Here is a 20390-nt window from a genome sequence, read left to right as displayed (position 1 = left end):
ATGGGCCCCGGGCATCACATTCAGGTCCTCATGTCTGTGTGACAAGAGCCTCGATCTGCCAAGCCATCTTACTGGCCCAAATGGCCATAATTTCCTTAAATGGGCTATGAAGATACAGACAAGGACCCATCTTCCTATTTTTGGGTGAGAAAACAGAGTCTCTGCCTTTGATCAAATGATGTCACACAGTAAATGGTAAAACTGGGGCCCAAACACAGACCTTCAGGCTCCTGTTCAGCTTCCGCAACCTCTGTACCATTGTAAGTGACAGGCAGGGTGGGAGCTGGGGAGACTGCTCAGCTTTCCAGCACTTACCTTTCAAGCATGAGGACCCAAGTTCAGTCCTAGAGCTGGGCATGGCGACACATGCCTGGCTTTGTTATTGTTATTTTTATTAACATTTACTTTTGTTTCATGTGCCTGAGTATTCTGCCTGAATACACATCTGTGCAGCACTTGCATGCAGTGCCTGTGGAGGGCAGGAGGGAATGGTTCCCTTGGAACTGGACTTGACAGTTTGTGAGTTCTCATGTGGGTGCGAGAATCCAACCTGGGTCCTCTGGGAGAACAGCTGGCGCTCTTGACCACTGAGGAGCCATCTCTCTGGGACAAGCCCTCCACAGGCAATCCCAGAGCTGAGGAGGTAGAGACAGCCAGGCTAGCCTACTTCCCGAGCACTGAGATACCTCACAGGGTGGTGTGAGGGTAGGTGAATGGTGAGGTGACTTAGCAGGTGCCTTAGGCAGGCTTTCCATGGCTGTGATGAAAACACTGTGATCAAATCAACTTGGGGGAGGAAAGGGTTAATTTGGCTTATGCTTCCACATCACTGAAGGAAGTCAAGACAGGAACTCAAACAGGGCAGGATCCTGGAGGAAGGAGCCACAGAGGAGTGCTGCTTACTGGCTTGCCTCACAGGGCTTGGCTTGCTCAGCCTGCTTTCTTATAGACCCCAGGACTATTGCCCAGGGGTGACCCCATCCACAATGGGCGGGGCCCTTCTGAATTACTCGATAAATTCAGAAAATGTCTAACAAGCGTCAGTAAAGCTTGGTCTTTTTTTTGAAGGCAATCTCTCAGGTAAGGTTCCCTCTAATCAGATGACTCTAGCTGGTGTCACGGTGACATAGAAGCCAGCCGCACAGCAAGTAAAGGTCTTAATCACTAGGCAAGACCTCTGCCACTGAGCTGCAGGCCCGGCTCGTTTGTTCAATTTCTTTTTGGTGAGGGAGTAGGGACAGAGTCTCCTGCAGTTCAGGCTGGCCTGGAATCCACCGTGTAGCCGAGGCTGTTCTTGAACTCCTCCCAAATGCTGCTGGAATTACAGGCCCGCTATCATGCACAGCTATTTATCAAGTCTTTAACAAGAATGGGGTTTCCTATGATCCTTTGCTCTCTGCAATAGTGTGGGTGCAAAACAACAACAGAATTAAAGGTCACGGAAAGCCAAATTCTAACTTAACTCTGAGTCCCCTGCTTTGCAAATGGAAGTCACTGAAACATGCGATTTTCTGCTCACCCCCACATGTTCCGGCACTGAATTGCTAGGCAGCAGCAAGTGCTTACGAGTGAGACCGCAGTGCTGTTGTGCTCCCTCTGATCCAGGATCCACGTGCTCCCTGGGGCTCACATGTGGATCCCTGAGGTGGGAATAGCTGACTCATCGTCTTGGGACTGGCGCCCAGTCAGGAACTCACACCACTGCTCACAGTCAGACTGAACACTCCACCCCTCCAGGAGCCTCTCTGGAGCATCCTGGGAGTCCCTTCCCTAAAAGTACGTGGACAGCTACCTGCTTGCCTCCCCAGAGTCCCCTCTGTGCTGAGGCCCTAGCGTCTCTTTCTCCTTGGTGGCTATGTCCTTTTCAGCACTGTACTGGGTCCACACTGACACCTGCAAGCCCCGAGGTCAGGACATGAATACCCTGCCTCTCCAGACACTGTATTTCCCCCAAGCAGTTATATTCATAAATACTTAACACGTCTCCACAGAGACTCGGTCCTCCCGACCTGTACAGTTTTCAGTCCACAATCAATTGGCCTTAGACCAAAACTAGTAAGAAAAAACACCACATCTGTACTGAGCACACGCAGACTTTCCTTGTCATTCCCTAAACACTGTGATTTAAACGCTCACTCAGCATTTACACTCACTGGTGTGACACTGAGAGCTGAGTCTGAGTGTACCAGAGGCCGTGTGTAAGCTGTACTATGACTTTCCACTTTGCGCAAGGGACTTGCTCATCTCTGCAGGTTTGGTAACCTCAATGTCCTGGCACCAACCCCCTATGGATTCTGAGAGGTGACTGTACTACTTTCTGGTTTGGAAAATAAAGGGACCATCTCATATCCCAGGAACTTATAGAGGAGTACTGTATGAATAAATACTCTTTCTTTGTTTTGTTTTGGTTTTTTGAGACAGAGTTTCTCTGTGCAATAGCCCTGACTGCCCTGGACCTCACTTTGTAGACCAGGCTGGCCTCGAACTCACAGATACCTGCCTCTGCCTCCTGAGTGCTGGGATTACAGGTGTGCACCATCACGCCTGGCATTGAAACAAATATTCTTTTTTTCTTTTTTTTTTGGTTTTTCGAGACAGGGTTTCTCTGTGTAGCCTTGGCCATCCTGGACTGACTTTGTAGACCAGGCTGGCCTTGAACTCACAGCGATTCGCCTGCCTCTGCCTCCCGAGTGCTGGGATTAAAGGCATGTGCCACCACGCCCGGCTTGAAACAAATATTCTTAAGCCACTAATACCACCCCCCCTAAAACAAACACCCATGTTCCCCCAAATCCAAAAAGCGTTCCATCTTTATGGGAAGCACAGGGAGGGGGGCACCTGGGTCGGGAGGGAGGCAGCCCCTCTACCTGCTCCGCTTCCTGTCCATCTGAAGCAGGTGTTTAGATCCTGGGGGACCTGACCACTGGCAGAGAGGGTACTAAGACATGAGGAAGGTCTTCCAGGCTAAGAACACAGACAGGGGCAGGTTAGAGGACAACAGAGGGCAAGACTGTACGATACAGCTGGGACCGTGAACTGGAGGGTGGGGACTGGAGGCCAGGTCAGCTCTCTGTAGGACACGTTACTGAAGTGTCTTTGGGTAGTTTTTTTTTTCTTTTATTGTTTAAGATTTAATTTATTAGTACTATGTGTATATATGCAAAGAGGCCATAGGACAACTTTTTGTTGTCGTTGTTTGTTTTTAGACAAGGTCCCTCTACATAGCCCTGGCTGTCCTGGAATTCACTATGTAGACCAGGCTGGCTTTGAACCTGCCTGCCTCTGCATCCCAAATGCTGCGATTAAAGGTGTGCACAACTATGCTCGGCTCCAAAGAACAACTTTGTGGAGTTAGACATCTTCTTCTAGTTTTATGTAGGTGAATAAACGCTGGTGGCCAGGGTTTCACCAGCTTGGGTGGCAAACACACTGTATCTTGACAGCCCCGGTGGCTTTTATTCTTTTATTACGACTGTGGTAAGAAACAACTTTTCACCATGACCCCAAATACACACCTGAATGTATAAAAGACACAAAGTAACGAGATGTCATGCTCCCTGTGATGTACCCTGGTATTTTCTACTCTGTTAAGAAATTGCTGGTCTCAATCCACTAATTTACCATTACAGCTTCCCAGTGGGTCATACCCGGCAACTGAAATAGTCAGGCTGACTTGGTCTTGGGGACCCTGAGGCACCCGGAGGCTTTCAATGGCCAGCCAGTGAGCTGCAGACGCTATGTGCAGCACTCATGGGGTCACAGGCATGGCTACAGAGGGGAGAGCACAGAGAAGCCGGGCCACATACCGACCAGAGGCTGTCTGTCTACACAGTTAGTGCAGCCACATGCCTCACAGTCATGACACGCACTGAGGACAGGTGGCACCAAGTGTCCCTACTCCTCTCAGTGGGCATGCCCAGGATGTGGCTTCTCCATGTTCTCACTCTTCCTCCCACCCCAGGGCAGCCCCAAGTGTGGAGCAGAATGGGACGGCTGAGGCACTAACTGGAAGAGTGGGATGGCTGAGGTGACCACAGAGATGCTACTAGTGTCGGATCAAAAGCCTGGCTGGGGCATGTCCTTCTGGGGTTGGGGGTATGGGCATCCCTCCAAGCAATTCTAGCTGGTTCTGAACTCACTCTGCTTGCTGAGTAAAAGCTTCCCCCCCCACCCCGAGACAGGGTTTCTCTGTGTAGCCTTGGCTATCCTGGACTCACTTTGTGGACCAGGCTGGCCTCGAACTCACAGCGATCCCCCTGCCTCTGCCTCCTGAGGGCTGGGATTAAAGGCGTGCGCCACCACGCCCAGCACTGCTGAGTAAAAGCTTTACAGTAACTCACAAAATCTCAAAGATAGCTAGGCGGTGGTAGCGCATGCCTTTAACAGCACTCAGGAGGCAGAGGCAGACAGATTGCTGTGAGTTCGAGCCTAGTCTGGTCTACAAAGTTAGAGCAGGATAACCAAGCCTACACAGAGAAATCCTGTCTCGAAAACCAAAACCAAACCAAAAGAAAATCTCAAAGATATATATTTCTGGGGCAGACAAGATGGCTCGGAGGGTAAAAGCACCAAACCTACCGAGTATGATCTCTAGGACCTACATGGTGGGAGAGAGAATCCTCCCCATCTTCATTCTCTTCCTCCCTTCCTCCCTCTTTTTTCTTTCCTTTCTTCATAGCCCTGGCTATCCTGAAACTTACTACGTAGACCAGGCTGGTCTTGATTTCAGAGATCTGTCTGTCTCTGCCTCCCAAGTGCTGGGATTAAAGATGTGCACCACCGTGCCAGGCATGACGGAACCAACTTTCTGCAGGTTGTTCCTAGCCCTTCTCATGTGCTCTGGGACACACACTCCAACCCCAATAAAACAACTAAGTAAATAAGTGTAATAAAAATCCCATGGTAAAAGGTTTTTTTGTTGGTTTTCTGGTTTTTGTTTTTCAAGAGATGGTTTCTCTATGTAACAGTTCTGGCTGTCCTGGAACTCACTCTGTAGACCTGGCTGGCCTTGAATTCACAGAGATCCATCTGCCTCTGCCTCCTGAGTGCTAGGGTTAAAGGTGTGCGCCACCACTGCCTGGCAGGCAAAAGGTGTTTTTTATTTGTTTGTTTGTTTGTTTTAAAGACATTTCTCATAAATATTTGGCTTTATTCTTTTCCAACTCTCTTTTAACATTCTAAGGGGAAATAAGTCACTTTAAAGGCATCTATCTCAAGCTCTGACTCCAGTTACTCTGTGAGGCCCTGTGGGAGATGCACACAAGCTCGTTCCCACGGAAGGACCTGTGGTCCTTGTGTTTGTTCGCTTGCCAACAGCCCACTAGCAGCCTGTGCTGGGGCTTGCCTCACTCCAGAAGTGCTATGGAGGATGTGGTTTGGCCTTCCCACTGACTTAGAAGTAGAAAAGCCACTGGGTAACATGAGTGGACCAGGGAGAGGTAGAACTGGGGCAACTCAGCAGGGTGTGATGGCCGCCTCACTCCATCCACTCCCTCTCTTTGGGTGAGAACAGGCAAGGCTCCTGCATGTAATGGCTCCCTGAGGACAACTGGGCAGCTTCCTCTAGAATAGCTGCTCCTCGACAGAGACAGCTCCCCCTGGCCAAGCATGCAACAGGAACTTGGCTGTGAAGGCTAGGTGGATCTCTCAGACCTTCAGCTTCTCCATTTGTCAAACAAGGTTATGCATCATGGACCTGCTAGGCCGTGAGCACATGTGACGTCATGACTGTTACTCCATAGAAAAGCAGAGATCCGTGCATGTGACAATGAGCCAAAGTGGCTCATCCTTGCTGTGGGACTGCTCTGCTGAGGGACACTGTCAGGCCTGAGGGAGAGGACGCATAAAGAATCTGGACCCCTGGTGGTACCTGGTTTAGTCACAAGTCATTTTATGAGCTGCAGCCAGCACAGATATTTAGTCTGCTCCGCAGTCTAGAAGAGAGACAGACCCTTTTCTTTTTTCCCTTATCTCTGACCACCTTCTTCTGGGGTGGCCAGAGATGACCAGATAGCCAGGCGGCCACTGACCACATACGCAGAAGGGAGACCGCGCAGTGAGAGGGTACCCTAGGGATGCTCTTTCTGCTTAGAGACTGTACAGAGGACCAGGTGACTGGTGAGCCAACTCAGGCCAGGCTTCTCAGGGACCCCAGGCATTGGGAGTGCCCACAGCCAAAGCCTTCTGAGGCCAGTGCTGGGACCCTCTCACAGACACAGAGCTGAGGCTCCTAAACATGGGTCTTTCTTCTGCTATCTCTCTTCATGCAACCTGATGCACTCTTGTGATGCTCTGACACTTATTTTGCTCACTGCTCAAAGAACAGATCCAGGGGCCAGTGAGATGCTTCAACCAGCAAAGGCACTTGCTGCCAAGCCTGATGACGTGAGTTCAAGCCCCAATAAGGACATGGTAGAAGGACAGAACTAGAAGAACTAATCCCCACAAGTTGTCCTCTGACCTCTCTATATATTCTGTAGTGTGTGTGTATGTGTGTGTGTGTGTGTGTGTGTGCGCGCGCACGCACGCACACACACACACACACACACACACACACACACACACCATAAATAAATAAATGTAAATTTAAAATTAAAAACAATAACAAAACAATAGACCTAGAACTGAAAAGGTCAGCTGGTTTCACCTCTTCCCAACCCTGCCCGGGTCGGATGTCTTGCTCACAGCATCCTGGACATTTAGGCAGGCACTACCACACAAGGCACACACTACCACACAAGGCATGCACTACCACACAAGGCATGCACTACCACACAAGGCAGGTACGGAGCACAAGGCATTTCCCCTGCTGCAGCCCAAACCACTCGAGAGGCCATTGCCTTTAATCAAGTGGCATAAAGGGCCATAAAAACACTTAGGAAAAAAAATAAGAGCAGAATTGAAGCCGACTGGAGGTAACACAGCTGACACGGGAACAACAGAAATGATAGAGGCACAGTGAGAGGGTGAGACGGGGCCAACAGAGCTAAGAGCCAAGGAGATGAGGGCACAGAGAAAGCAGTGAGCACCTGCTCTCTCTAGGGACCTCAGGGCTCTGAGCTAGTGAGGACACTTGGTTCTGTGAGGCCCTAGTGTGACAGACAGGCACTGAGTTGAGAGGAAGGAGGGCGCATTCCAAATCTAGGCAGAGCCCCGCCTTCTGTTTACAAGAGTGGATGCTTTCTCATGGTGGGGGCCCTGAGAAACTGTTTTGAGCATGCTTCCCCTGTGGCCTTGCTCAGCCATAAAAGGGCTTATGGCTGAAGGGGCTTGGGGGACAGCCTAGGGTGGCATATGAAGATCTTGGAATGGGGCTTGAGGCCCACACTGTTCTGAGAAGTTTGGGACCGTGTTACAGGGTCCAAGAAAGCACAGGCTGCTGCTGAAAGCCTGAGCTAGCACCTGGCGGAGGGCAGGGCTGTACAGTGGTTATCTTCCCAGGCTCAGGCGTCTGGGCCCAGCGAACTCAAGCCTCCCCTGCGCCCACAGAGAATAAATTCCAGCGCTCTACTCTCCGCAGAGCCCCAGACAGCAGTGGTCACACTCACCCACTATCCCGTTCTCTTCCAGGTTGATGGTTTCCAGCGCGGGTAGCGTGGTCAGCTGCTCTGGAAAGTCTTGAAACTGGTTCCGGGACAGGTCGATGGTCTTGAGGTGCTGCAGGCTGCTGACCTCGTTGGGGAGGCGATAGAGGTAGTTGCCTTCCAGGCGTAGCTCTGCCACAGGAGGGAAGAAGAGAAAGTTGGGCGAGGAGGGGCCTGCCCAGAGGCCACCAGGACTGTGGCTGGTGCTCAGGCCAAGACAGTGAGAAAGCCCCTTGCCTCACAGTAAGGCCCCAAGAGGATGGTGCCAGGCCCATTTGCTCCACCACTGCCCAGGGCTTTCTGCCTTTGAGCAGAGGTACCTCACTTTCTCTGTGTAGAAGGTTCTCCTGACAGAAGCTGGGCCCAAAGATCCAAGTATGACTGCTCTCTCAGATAGGTCTTGTGGGATGTGTTGAGATATGTCCCCCAAAGTGTCACAACCTTTCTTCAAGGCTCTCCTTGTCCAGGACTGCTGGGGGTAGTCCAGTTCTGCCATGGGCCCTTGTTCCCCACCCAACTACTACCAACCAGATGTGAATAAGTGACTCCTCTGGAGTGGTCACTATGAAGGTGATCAGTGGCCTGTGCAAGGGACCCTCATGAGGAAGTCTAGACAGCCCTGAGATATGGACCAGGGCACCAGCTGAAGCTGTAAAACTTCAAGAAAAAGGCTCCCAGGCCAGGCATGGTGGCGCATGCCTTTGATCCCAACACTCAGGAGGCAGAGACGGGTGAATCTCTGTGAGTTCAAGGCCAGCCTGGTCTACAGAGCAAGTTCTAGGATAGCCAGAACTGCATAGAGAACCAACGGAAGGAAGGAAGGAAGGAAGAAGGAAGGAAGACAAAAAGAAAAGGCTTCCTCTATCTGCGGTGAGAACTGTCCTGCTGCTACATGCCACACTTGAAATTTTTTTCCTGCCTTTTAACTCTAACTCATAAAGAACAAGACCCATCAAGACCCTGAAATGGCAACAGTAGCATCAAAGAAAAGCAAGGATATAATGACCACAGGCAAAAGGAAGTGGCTTCATTCTAGGGGGGCAGGGATACTGGAGGCACCTGAGGAAGCTTTGCAAAACACCAAGAATGTTCCACAAGCCTTTTTAGTTTGTGACAGCTCATTTAGCTATGTCTACTTCATATATATCTCTGTCTTTATTTCTATTCAGCGAAAAACAATAAAAGTAGCCAGGCGTGGTGGTGCTTACCTTTAATCCCAGCACCGGGAGGCAGAGGCAGGCAGATCTCAGTGAGTTGGTGGCCAGCCTGGTCTACAAAGTAAGTCCAGGACAGCCAAGGCTACACAGAGAAACCCTGTCTTAAAAAAAACCAAACGAAACCAACAACAACCATAAGAACCCAATAAAAGTGTAAGACAAATATAACTATGTAGCTATAGAATAAATGTCAGAAATACAGCTAAATAAGATACACTGCAGTACAGCGAGGAAGGAAGGAAAGGCTCCCATAGGGGCTCTCAAACAGGAAGAGGCAAAAAAGACAGAACCAGGATGAACACGATAGAGAACACTAAGCAGGTCTATGACAGGGGAATCAGGAGCCACTGCTCGAGTGCAAACGCCAAACCTGGCCACCTCCAGAGCTCTAATCAGTTCACACAGGGAAAGCAATAGGAGACAGAGAAACAGGGTCTTTGTTTGTCGAGCGGGGACAGGCCACTTGGTGAGCAACGCTATTCACCTGTGACCTTACAGTAGCCTGTTTCTCTATGACACAAGTGCCCCAACTCTGTCTGACACACAGGAAATGCCACATCACATCCCTCCGCTCTTCTACCCAGAGCCAAGTCTATGGACACATGACCAACACAGTCACATAGGGCCCCATTCCGTCGGGGTGGAATGCCCATAGGTTTTGAGGCTTAGTCTCATCGCATGGTCTCACACATGAGATCCTCCTACCTCAGCCTCTCAGGTTCTGGGATTACAGGTGTGTCCATCATGGCTGGCTCCCAAATGCCACTTTGAAAGCCTTCATCATTGTACTGAACTCTGTTTTAAAAGCAGCCCGGAGTGGTGATGTTTGGGTACAGGTAGGCCTGCCTCCATCGCTGAGCTATCTGCAGCCTCACTTCCCTTTCCTTAGGGACCCAGGATCTGCCTGTCCGAGCTAGACTTTGTCCTGGACTTCTGAGCCTTCCACCTCCAGTAGAGAGGATCAGAGCCAGGCTTGTGTACCCTGTGCTGTTTCAGGCTGGAACATGGTGGCTGTTCCTCCTGGGCAAGGGGGCCCAGGGACCTTGGGCTGCAGTACTATAGTGTACCTGGTGTAGGAGGCCAGTTGGAGACTGAATCTTGGCAGAAGTGACCCTGGGCCATCCCTGCCCCAGGTACTAGATACCAAACAGATCTCAGTACCCAGAGTTGATGGAGAGCTGGAGTATTCTGTCTGCTCAAAGTTAGGGGGCTCTTAGTTAAGGGAGACACCTGGACAGTGTGAAACACAGCAGTTTGGCAGGCCTGAACATGTACATCCTGGCACCTGGCATCGTGGGTGACCCTGGGCAGGCCGACTTCTTTTTCCTTTAACCTGCCTGAGCTTGGCTGGACTCAGTTCTCTGGCCCACTCACAGCACTTCTGGAAGCCAGCGATAAAGCACAAGTTGGTTAATTCCAGGATTTTGCATGCACGCTAGTTGCTCCTGTGACTGCTCTCTGGACAGGTTTTGTGTGACATGTAGATAGATGGTGCGATTCACCCTAACTCTTTCTTTTTTCTCACTTTGACATTAGATAGCAAGTGAAAAGCAGCGTGGCAGGCTATGTGAGAGGTGGCTACAGAAGGCTATGTAGTTATTTCACAGCACTTCCCCCAGAATAGGAGTCTAGCGCTCCACCTCTGCAGCTGGCCCAGCCTGCCTGTGCGCATGGTCTCCTGGGGCTCCTGGGATGCGGACCTGGGCTGATGGCCTGCTCTGAGATCCCTACAGCTCACCCTTCAAGGTTATGTGGCACTCAGTACCCAATGGGTGATGGGAGGAGATGTCACATGGTGCCTCCCTGTGTCCTATCTTTGGTGATATTTTGAATCCTACGTCCCATTAGCAGATCCAAAGCCTGCTCCATGCAACCAAAGATCCCTTCCATTGCTAGGCTCATAAATAAACCATGCCTGAACCATACAAGCCCCTCCATCTAATGGTGCTGCATATCTGTCATTCCAGTACCAGGAGGCTCGGGTAGGAAGACCGTTGAGTTCAGGAATCTGTTAGGGGCAATGCTAATGAGTTGGCCCGCTGTGCCCTGGCCCAGCAGCATTCCTCATGCCACTGAGCAGGCTGCTGCGTTGGGCCCTTCACACTTAACAGTTTGACTGACTTGAGTCTTTCATTCCTTCCCCCTTTTCTCTCTCCCTTCTCTTTTTTTTGAGGTGACAGGATCTCATGCAGCCAGGGCTAGCCTCGAATTCATCAGGTAGCTGAGGATGCCCTTGATCTCCCTTTTCTCCTGCCTCCACCTCGCAAAAGCTAAGACACACAGGTGTGCCTCATCACATCTGTTGTCGGGGATCAAATTCAGAGCTCTGTGCACACTAGGCAAACATTTTACAACTGCGTTACCTACTGCCTATCCCTCACCTGTGGAGGCAGGGTCTCACTGTGTAGTCCCGCCTGCCTGGAACTTGCTACACAAACCAGGCTGGCCTCAAGCTGCATGCGTGTGGTCCTCTAGCCTCTGTTTCTAACGTGCTGGAGGTCTTTAGTTCCTGCTGTCTGCAATGTTCTCTGCTGTCCATGTGCAAAGCCTGCTGCCTCATGATGTGTCTTCACTCAAGCATGACCTCATCTAAAGTGGGACTCCCACCTCTTGGTCACTGCTGTTTCTGTCAGCATCGCCTCTAGAGAGCCACCGTTTCCTAAGCGTGCTGCTTGCAGGTACTCTGTGTGCCCCCTGCTGTGAGAATGTAAGCCGAAGAGTGTCCCAAGTGGTCCAGTCCACAGTGAGCACTTGATAACACAGGGTAGGTAAACAAATGACGGGTGAGCGGATTTCAGCACCGCCCTCACAATCCTGCAAGAGTCCTGCTCGAATACACCATCGCTCTTCCTTAAATTGATTTGCTCTTTTCATCAAAAAGAAAAAAAAAATAATAATACCTATTATTGCTATCTATAAAAAGCCCTGTTGTTCAAGTCTCACTGAACAGGGTTGCCAGATGAAGAGTCCAGGGTCTAGGCAGACTCCAGCAGGGGCGGGTGCAGAGTGCTTTTACCAGGGGTGGCTGCCCTGAGCCTCTCTGGAGCCTGGGCATTCATTCCCCAGAGGGTGGGCCCACCTCCTCAGGCTGCAGTGTGTTTCTCCAGGCTCCCACCTTCCAGAAACACGCTGCCCAGTTGCCTCTCTTCTGGCCAGCAAAGCCTGACAGGCCACTTAGGAGCTGGCCCCAAGTAAGTAGTACAGCAGGTGTACGGTGACGCTGGGCCATTTAAGACATTTTTATTAGTGCTGTGTGTGTTTGCTGTACACGTGTACAAGAGTGTGGGTACACGTAAGGGTGCTCCAACAGAGGCCAGAGGATGACTTCTGGATCTCTCCTTCTGCTGTAGGTTCTAGCAATCAAACTCGGGCTGTCAAGCTTGCCTGACTGAACCATTCTGCTGCCTCGAGTTTTTAATTCAAAAATTTTAATTTAATGTTACTGTGTAGGGAGGTATAGTGTGTGCAGTATGTGTGCGTGTGTTTATGTGTGTGGTGTTTATGTGTGTGCTGTGTGTCTGTGTGTGTTGTATATGTATGTGTGTGTGTGTGGTATGTTTATGTGTGGTTTGTGTATATGTGTTTATGGTATACATGTATTTGTGTGTGGTATTTGTGTGTATGTGTGGCTTGTATATATGTATGTATGCATGTATGTATGCATGTATGTATGTATGTATGTGGTATGTATGTGTATGTCTATGCTGTGTGTGTGGTATATATATTTGGTGTGTGTGTGTGTCTATGGTATATGTGTATGTGTGTATGGTTTATGTATATGTGTGTCTATGGTATGTGTATGTTTGTATGTGTGGAATATGTGTGTGTGTTGGATCTGTATGTTAAGTGCTTTTAATAAGCTGTCTCAGCTGCCCCAATTTTTTATTTTTTTTTAATGTTTCTCTTTTGAGATAGGATCTTATGTAGACTAGGCTAGCTTCAAATAAGCTAGAAAATTGAGGGTGACCTTAAACTTGAGATATTCCTGCCTCTGTCTTCTAAGTGTTAGAATTACAGCTGCATCGTGCCCAGATTATGCAATGCTAGAGATCAAACCCAGGGTTCACACATGCGCTTACAGGACACGTCTGTTTTCTGAGACAAGGCTCACCATATAACTCTGGCTGTCATGGAACTTGCTATTTAGACCAAGCTGGCCTCAAACTCACAGAGATCCACTTACCTCTGCCTCCTGTGTGCTGGGATTAAAGGCATCCAGTACCATACCCAGACTGACTTTGTTTGTTTGTTTATGAGACAGGGTTTTCTCTGTATAGCCCTGGCTGGCCTGGAACTTGTTCTATAGACCAGATTAGTCTTGAACTCAGAAATTTGCTTGCCTCTGCCTCCAAATGCTGCAACTAAAGGCATGAGCCACTATCTCCCACAGATTTCACAGGGGTCACATATCAGATATTCTGCATGTCAGATATTTACATTACTATTTATAACAATGGCCAAATTACAGTTATGAAGTAGCAATGAAAATCATTTTACAGTTGGAGGTCACCACAACATGAGGAGCTATACTGAAGGGTCACAGTGTTAGGAAGGTTGGGAACCACTGGTCTAGAGTCTGTGTTTGTGAGTCCCACGCACAGCACCATGGGAGGAAGTGCAGAGGGACCTCTCCCTGGCATGGGGCCTTCCTTCACATAGACAGCCATAAAACCCACAGATAAGGGGGCTGGAGAGATGGCTTGGTGGTTAAGAGCACTGTCTGCACCTACATGGCAGCTCACAACTGTCTGTAACTCCAGTTCCAAGAGATCTGACATCCTCACACCAATGCACATAAACTAAAATTAAATAAATTTTTTTTAAAAAATGGCAGATAAGGTCTTTGAGTAGAGGCAGGGAAGATCAAATCCTGGGATGGGCGAAGTGTTCTATGGCGGAGCAGGCATGCTTATTCTCCCAGTCACAGAGTGAAAACCCATCTTGGAACTGCTGGGGCCATTGGCCACCTCCTTTTCTGTTACCCTTAATGGCATCTGAGCAGAGAGCCAAATCCTACCACGTCCCAAGTCAAATGGGAGCAGGTGTTTGCAAGTTAATAATAAAATCAGCCATGATATTATCTCCACATTATATGCCCATCGGAGGGGTCTCATGTTTCCTAGATGGATGGTTGTTTACACAGAGACAGACAGACAGACAGACAGACAGACAGACAGACACACACACACACACACACACACACACACACACACACACACACACACACACACACAGCCCTCGGCAGGGCAAGCGGTGCACATGCTGCAGAGGCTGGAGGAGACTCGCCTCTCTCCGCTTTGCTACTTGTAATTTCCTGACACGATCACAACTGTTATTAAGGGAAAAAATGATGGACTTTATCAAACCAATTCAGCCCTGAGTCTAATCACAGGCTGAGCATGGCTCAGCAATATAAGAAGTCTGTGACCCCGAAGGCAAATTACAAGAAAGCCTTCTGGGAGCTTGCCCTGGGGCCAGAATGTGTATCTACACATCTCTCTCTGTCTCTATGTAAGTGTCTCTGTGTTGTGTGTAATCACCTATGCCAGTTTGTGTCTATTTCTCTATGTATCTACATAGCTAGGTTCCTACATGTCTGTCTATATATTTATGTTTCTTATTTGTCTTTGTGTGTATCTCCCTGTATGTATGTATGTATGTATGTATATACACATCTATCTATCTATCTATCTATCTATCTATCTATCTATTTATGTGTCTGTCCATCCATCTACCTACCCACCCACCCATCTCCTCTAGAGTCTGTATTGCTAGTCTCTGAAGAACACTAAGGGTGTTCTCTGAAGGTCTCAGAGGCCTTATCCCACAGTCTTTCTGCACTACCATGGCCACCAAGGCATTATTTCTTGGTTGGTGGGGACCTCACTTTCCTCACAGCTCTACAGCTCTGCCATCAATCAGTGCAGAAATGACAAAGGCAGGATCATCTAACCAGGGAACTTAGAGCTAAGAAGGCTCTGCTGAGTACCTGAAAGGTAAAAAATGACGGCTGTGGCAGTAGTCCTTGTCATCCCTCACTTGCTCAGGGAAGCATGTCTACGTCACATTGGGTCTGGTTCAAAGACAGTGACTTTTTTTTTTTTAAGTGTCCAGGATGACCAGACGCTGTCCTGCCCATTGCTTTGTCCAGATCAAGAGATGCTTGTATAGAGAGCAGGTGTGAGGCCCTCTGCCAAGGCACCAAGGCCCTATAGAGAGAGGCAGGGCCAAAGGGCATCTGCCTGTTCCTGGCTCCTACCTGCTGTCAGCCATGCCCAGGGCTCAGCTCCCCCTGCCCCTGCTCTCCTACCTAGGTGATGGTTCCTCTGATCCCCACAGAAAAAACCTGAGGGCACTAGTCAGCTGTCAGTGTCTACTGGCTTCCCTAAGGCCAAACCTGACCTTCACTCCAACTTCCCTGTCGTAACCAAGGCCCTGATCCTTCCACTGTGGGGACTGGTGACCTACAGGCCAGGAAGTGCCCATCTTCTCGGCAGAGCAGCTCACCGGGACCCAGGCCAGGAGCCAAGGGGGCAGCAGACAGAGTGAGGGAGGGGCAGTTGGCTGTATGGGAATGCCAGAGCCTCAGACAGCTATGCAGGCAGAGCTACAGTCTGACAAAGGGGACAAGGTGCCTGGGGACCCTGGGGCTGGGTCCAGAACCAGTGTGGCGCATCATGCATGCTGCAGACCTGGCATAGTACTTGGCACACATAGGAAATACTTGCTAAGGCAATGAATAAGAAAATGGAGGGACAAATAGAAAGTTGGGGGCTGACTTAGCAATGAGTTTTATATTCTCCCAGGCCCGGCACAGGGTAAAGCCTGCAGCATGGGAACAGGGTGCATGTAACATCCTTCCAGACCAGGGGGCAGATGTCTCTGTCTTGGCTCAAACCTTCCCCGTGTACAAGACTGGCAAGGAGGACAAGAGCATGCTGGCCCAAAGTGTCCACTCCAGCTTTAGAAGCACTGTGATAGAGTTTCAGGATAAAACACAGCATATCCAATTAAGGCCAAATTTCAGATAAACAATAAATGATTTTTTTTTTTTTTTGGTTTTTTGAGACAGGGTTTCTCTGTGTAGCCTTGGCTGCCTTGGACTCACTCTGTAGACCAGGCTGGCCTCGAACTCACAGCGATCCACCTGCCTCTGCCTCCCGAGTGCTGGGATTAAAGGCGTGCGCCACCACGCCCGGCTAATAAATTATTTTTTAAAAAGATTTATTTATTATTTATTAAGTATACAGTGTTTTTGAGCCATCTCTCCAGCCCATAAATCATTTTTTTTTAAAGTGTGAGTTCAAGCTGGGCATGGTTACATATGTCTTTGATCCCAGCACCTAGTTCAAGGCCAGCCTGGCCTACAGAGGAAGTCCAGGACAGCCAGGGCTGTTACACAGAAAAACCCTATCTCAAAATACCAAAAAGAAAGGAAAAAAAAAAAAAAGAATGTGAGTTCACAGCATATATCTCATGGAGCATGATTAGTCACTGCTTATCTGAAATTCCTATTTAACTGGGTATGTTACACTGTATTTGTCAAATCTAGGAACTAGTGTATAACACTTGTACCATGTGGCTGGAGAGATGGCTCAGAGTTTAAGAACACTGACTGCTCTTCCAGAGGTCCTGAGTTCAATTCCCAGCAACCACATGAAGGCTCACAACCATCTAGAATGTGATCTGATGCCCTCTTCTGGAATGCAGGTGGGCATGCAGATAGAGCACTCATATACATAAAAATAAATAAATATTATATATATAGGTTTTTTGAGCCAGGGTTTCTCTGTGTAGCCTTGGCTGTCCTATACTTGCTTTGTAGACCAGGCTGTCCTCAAACTCACAGAGATCCGCCTGCCTCTGCCTCCCAAGTGCTGGGATTAAAGGCATGCACCACCATTTTTAAAAAGACTCACACCATTCACAGACACACACACATTTGGCTTCTTTTTTTTTCCCCGAGTTGAATCTGCACTCAATTATTAAGCTTTCATATAAACAAACAATAAGACCACATTAGACATGAGCTTGTGGGTTTGAGCCATACTGGAATCATTCTCTCTTAATTGTTACCTACTCAGTTTGCACCAGGATGGCAATACAGCCCATAATAATAAAACCACACATCTGGCTTCTATGGCCATTCAATCTGGAATCGTCATGCTCGAAGCCCTCAACTCTCTAAATGACTAAGGATGACCAGCAAACACCCTGGAGAGCTGGTACTGTGCTCTGCATGGCCATGCATCCCTGCATGGCCTCTGCTAACCCCCGAGACTACACAGCAAGGTCAATACCAGCACCATGAGCCTGTTTTGCAAGGTAAGTGAGCCACTTCGACGACGGCTCAAGACAAATCTTGTCACTAGTGTTTGACCAAAGCACCTCTTTCTGTGGCATAGCTCTTGACCACGGTTCCAGGGACCGTGAGCTTCCACCTGAAGGCGGGTCACAGAGACCAGCCGAGCCTCAGGCTCCCCATCTCTGAAGGGTTAAGTCTTTGCAGCTCAGGCCCCACTTAAGTTTCTCCTGTAGAAGCGTATTTCTGTGACTTCAGTCTTCCTATGCATACAATAGGCCTCGGTCATTCTATACCAGAAGCGCAGCTTATCAAAAAACGTTTGCCCACAGTGTACTCGTTACTTTTCTGTCACTGTGACAGAACACCTGACCAAAAGAACTTCAGGGCATGTCTTGGCTCACAGTTTGAGGGAACGGTACATGTGACATGGAAGAGGTAGTGGCAGGGGGTGAGGTAAATGGTCACACTGTGTTCATGGTCAGGAGCCAGAAAAAAATGAATGCTGGTCTTAGCCAACTTTCTCCTTTTTTACTCCATCTGGAATCAGGCTGGGACTTCTTTCCTCAGTTAAGCCTCTCTGAGCACACCTTCAGGAATATGCCCGGGGTGTGTTTCCATGGTGTGTCTGAATCCAGTCACGCTGATGATGCTACTAACCACCACATGAAGCATCTTCAGTCTCACAGGATCCCCCTGGAGGGACTGCTTCCCCATGCCCATGCTTCAGCCTGGGTTTGAGTGTGTCCCCCAGAGAGCTTGTGCTGAAAGCCTGACCCCTGAGGAAGGAGGGTGCTGGGGTAGGGAACTTTAAGATGTAGGGCCAGTGTTCCAGGTGTGCCAGCACATGCCTTTAATCCCAGCACTTGGAGAGGTCAAGTCAGGCAGGTCTCTATGAGTTTGAGTCCTGGTCAAGCCAGTCAAGGCTACAGAGACTCCCATCTCAAGGGGGGGGGGGGGAGGGAGGAGAGGAACACAGACGCAGTGCAAAGTGCTTATCATGGGGGTACCACGAATCAAGGGTTTTGTGCCTTTCTTGCAGGGTGGGATAGTTCTTAAGAGAGTGAGTCATTTTAAAACGAAGTCACCCAATGCCACAACTCCCTTTGCACATGGCTGGTTCCTTTTCTGCCTCTCAGCTACGTTGTGACACAGCCAGGCACCCTAGCCAGGACACTGTTCAAACCATGTAGCTGCCTCAATTGTGATCCAAACCTCTTTCCTTTGGAAATTACTCAGCTTTAGGTGTTTCGTTAGGACAACAAGAAACAGACTGATAAGAGAGGAAAGAGTGAGGTTCAGAGAGACCCAAGAGGGGCCAACAAGGTTGCCAATAGCTTGCTCTGGGCCCCTGGGTTTTTTTTCCCTACTGTTTTCATGTCAGAGGAAACAGCCCTAGCCACTTAATCTGTGATTGGGCTGACATTCCACCTAGACATGGCCACAGCCAGGCCTGGCTTTGCTCTTAAGCCTAGAGTCACAGCACCCAGGTCACTTGCCCAGGCCCTTATGGCTGAGGAGCTCAGGTCTGAAGGACTGTCTTAGGGGTCAGGGGTCAGAGCTGGACAACTGAGGAATCCAATGCTAGAAAAGGCTTTTGGGAGAACAACCTACTGCATGCCATTTTGGAGGTGTCCTAGCTGAGAACAGCGACAAATACCTTGGCTCAATGACCCCTTGAGCTGTCGTTTCCACTGTTTGACAAATGAAAGCTGCCTTTCTGGACTTCCTCTTATCCCTTCCTAAGTCTGCTGGACTTTGGACAGCTGCCAGGGCTGACTGCAACTGGCCCTAGAGGAAAAGAAAACCAGCTAATTCCATTAGGAGACACTCAAGGATGGCCTTGTAGCTCCTCTGCAAGCGAATGTACGAGATCCACACACCTGCCTCCAAGGCTTAGCCAGCAAGATCCTGTGTATTACTAAACAGCGGTGCCCCTCCTCCGGCAGAGCCAGATGTCAGTGTGGCAGTTAGGTGTTCTTCCAAGGGACCATTGTGATGCCAAGCAGAGCCCAGAAAGATTCACAGGGACACCCAGCTTCCCGGGGTTAAAGGCAGACAGAAAGGAAACAAAAGGCAAGCCTCTGAAGACATACCCCTGAATTGTGGGGGGAGAACAAGAGGGCCTATAACTAAAAGGAGGTGCTGATCATTCTGCCACCAGAAAAGCCCAGTAAGACAGCTTTGTTGAGCTGGGCGGTGGTGGCGCACGCCTTTAATCCCAGCACTTGGGAGGCAGAGGCAGGTGGATCACTGTGAGTTCAAGGCCAGACTGGTCTACAAAGTGAGTCCAGGACAGCCAAGGCTACACAGAGAAACCCTGTCTCAATAAAATAAAATAAAATAAAATAAAATAAAATAAAATAAATAAATAAATAAATAAAAGACAGCTTTGTTGTTGCTGTTCCTATTTCACACAGCTCAGGCTAGCCTCAGGCTTCCTAGGCAGAAGAGGATGATCTAGAACTCCTGATTCTTTGCTTCTATTTCCCAAGTGCTACTGCTACAGGCATGCACCACCATGCCAGGTTTCAGGCAGTGCACACCACAGATGCATTCGCCTAAATGAACTACATCCTTAACTAGCCTGACATCAACTCCTGTGTTAAAAATTGTTATGATACATGTATCCTTTTCTAGTGAATGGTCCCAGCCCACACAGCATCCTCTTGCTGTGTGACCTTGGGCAAGTGTCTTGTACTCTCCAAGAGGAGGATGTAGACAGTGAGAGGGAGAGAAGGAGGCATGGAAGAAGGGGAGGGGAAAGGTGAGAGGGCTGTAAAATTTCTAATCAATTTGTATTTGGAAGATGTTTACAATAACGTCTGCTTTTAGTGGGATGCTGCAAATGTCACTAATATGAGATGGATTTCCATTTCATGGGCCAGCAACATCTCTGGAGCTGGCAGTGACAGCTGCTGCTGGGCAGGGAACTGGATGTTGGGGGAGGAGAGAGACTTCTTTTCCCTTATTATTCCTTTTGACTGGACCACTGCATTGTGTGTGTCTATTGCCTATTCAAAAATACACAAGCAGGCAGGATCCATTCTTCCAAATGACATGGCAGAGCTATGCAGGTGTGTCGGGGATGTGGACACCCAGCAGGGATGTGGGGGAGGGGTGGAGCAGCCAGCAGCACCGCGGCAAAGGAAATCTGTGCAGAGAGCTTGGGGGGAGGCAGGGGGGTGGTGGAGAGAAATGCAAAGTGCTTTGTCACTCAGGATTTGGAGAATGTGAGCTTAGGAACTGAGCTGGAAGACACAGATAATTCAGTCACTTTGTCCCAGT

General features: G+C 49.2%; 1 protein-coding gene across 2 annotated transcripts in view; it reads right to left on the bottom strand.

The window, feature by feature from the left end:
- LRRC20 (leucine rich repeat containing 20) overlaps positions 1–20390 on the bottom strand; it is a 101182-nt gene that overhangs the window by 25078 nt on the left and 55714 nt on the right. For both annotated transcript variants that reach the window (XM_084752310.1, XM_084752311.1), the window contains exon 4: positions 7548–7715. In XM_084752310.1, coding sequence (XP_084608436.1) covers positions 7548–7715 — 168 coding nt within the window. The remainder of the gene's footprint in view (positions 1–7547; positions 7716–20390) is intronic.

The sequence above is a fragment of the Acomys minous genome (assembly GCF_964271855.1).
Source record: "Acomys minous genome assembly, chromosome: 13".
Lineage (NCBI taxonomy): Eukaryota > Metazoa > Chordata > Mammalia > Rodentia > Muridae > Acomys > Acomys minous.
Note: the sequence above shows the minus strand (reverse complement) of the source record. Positions and strands in the feature narration are given on the sequence as shown.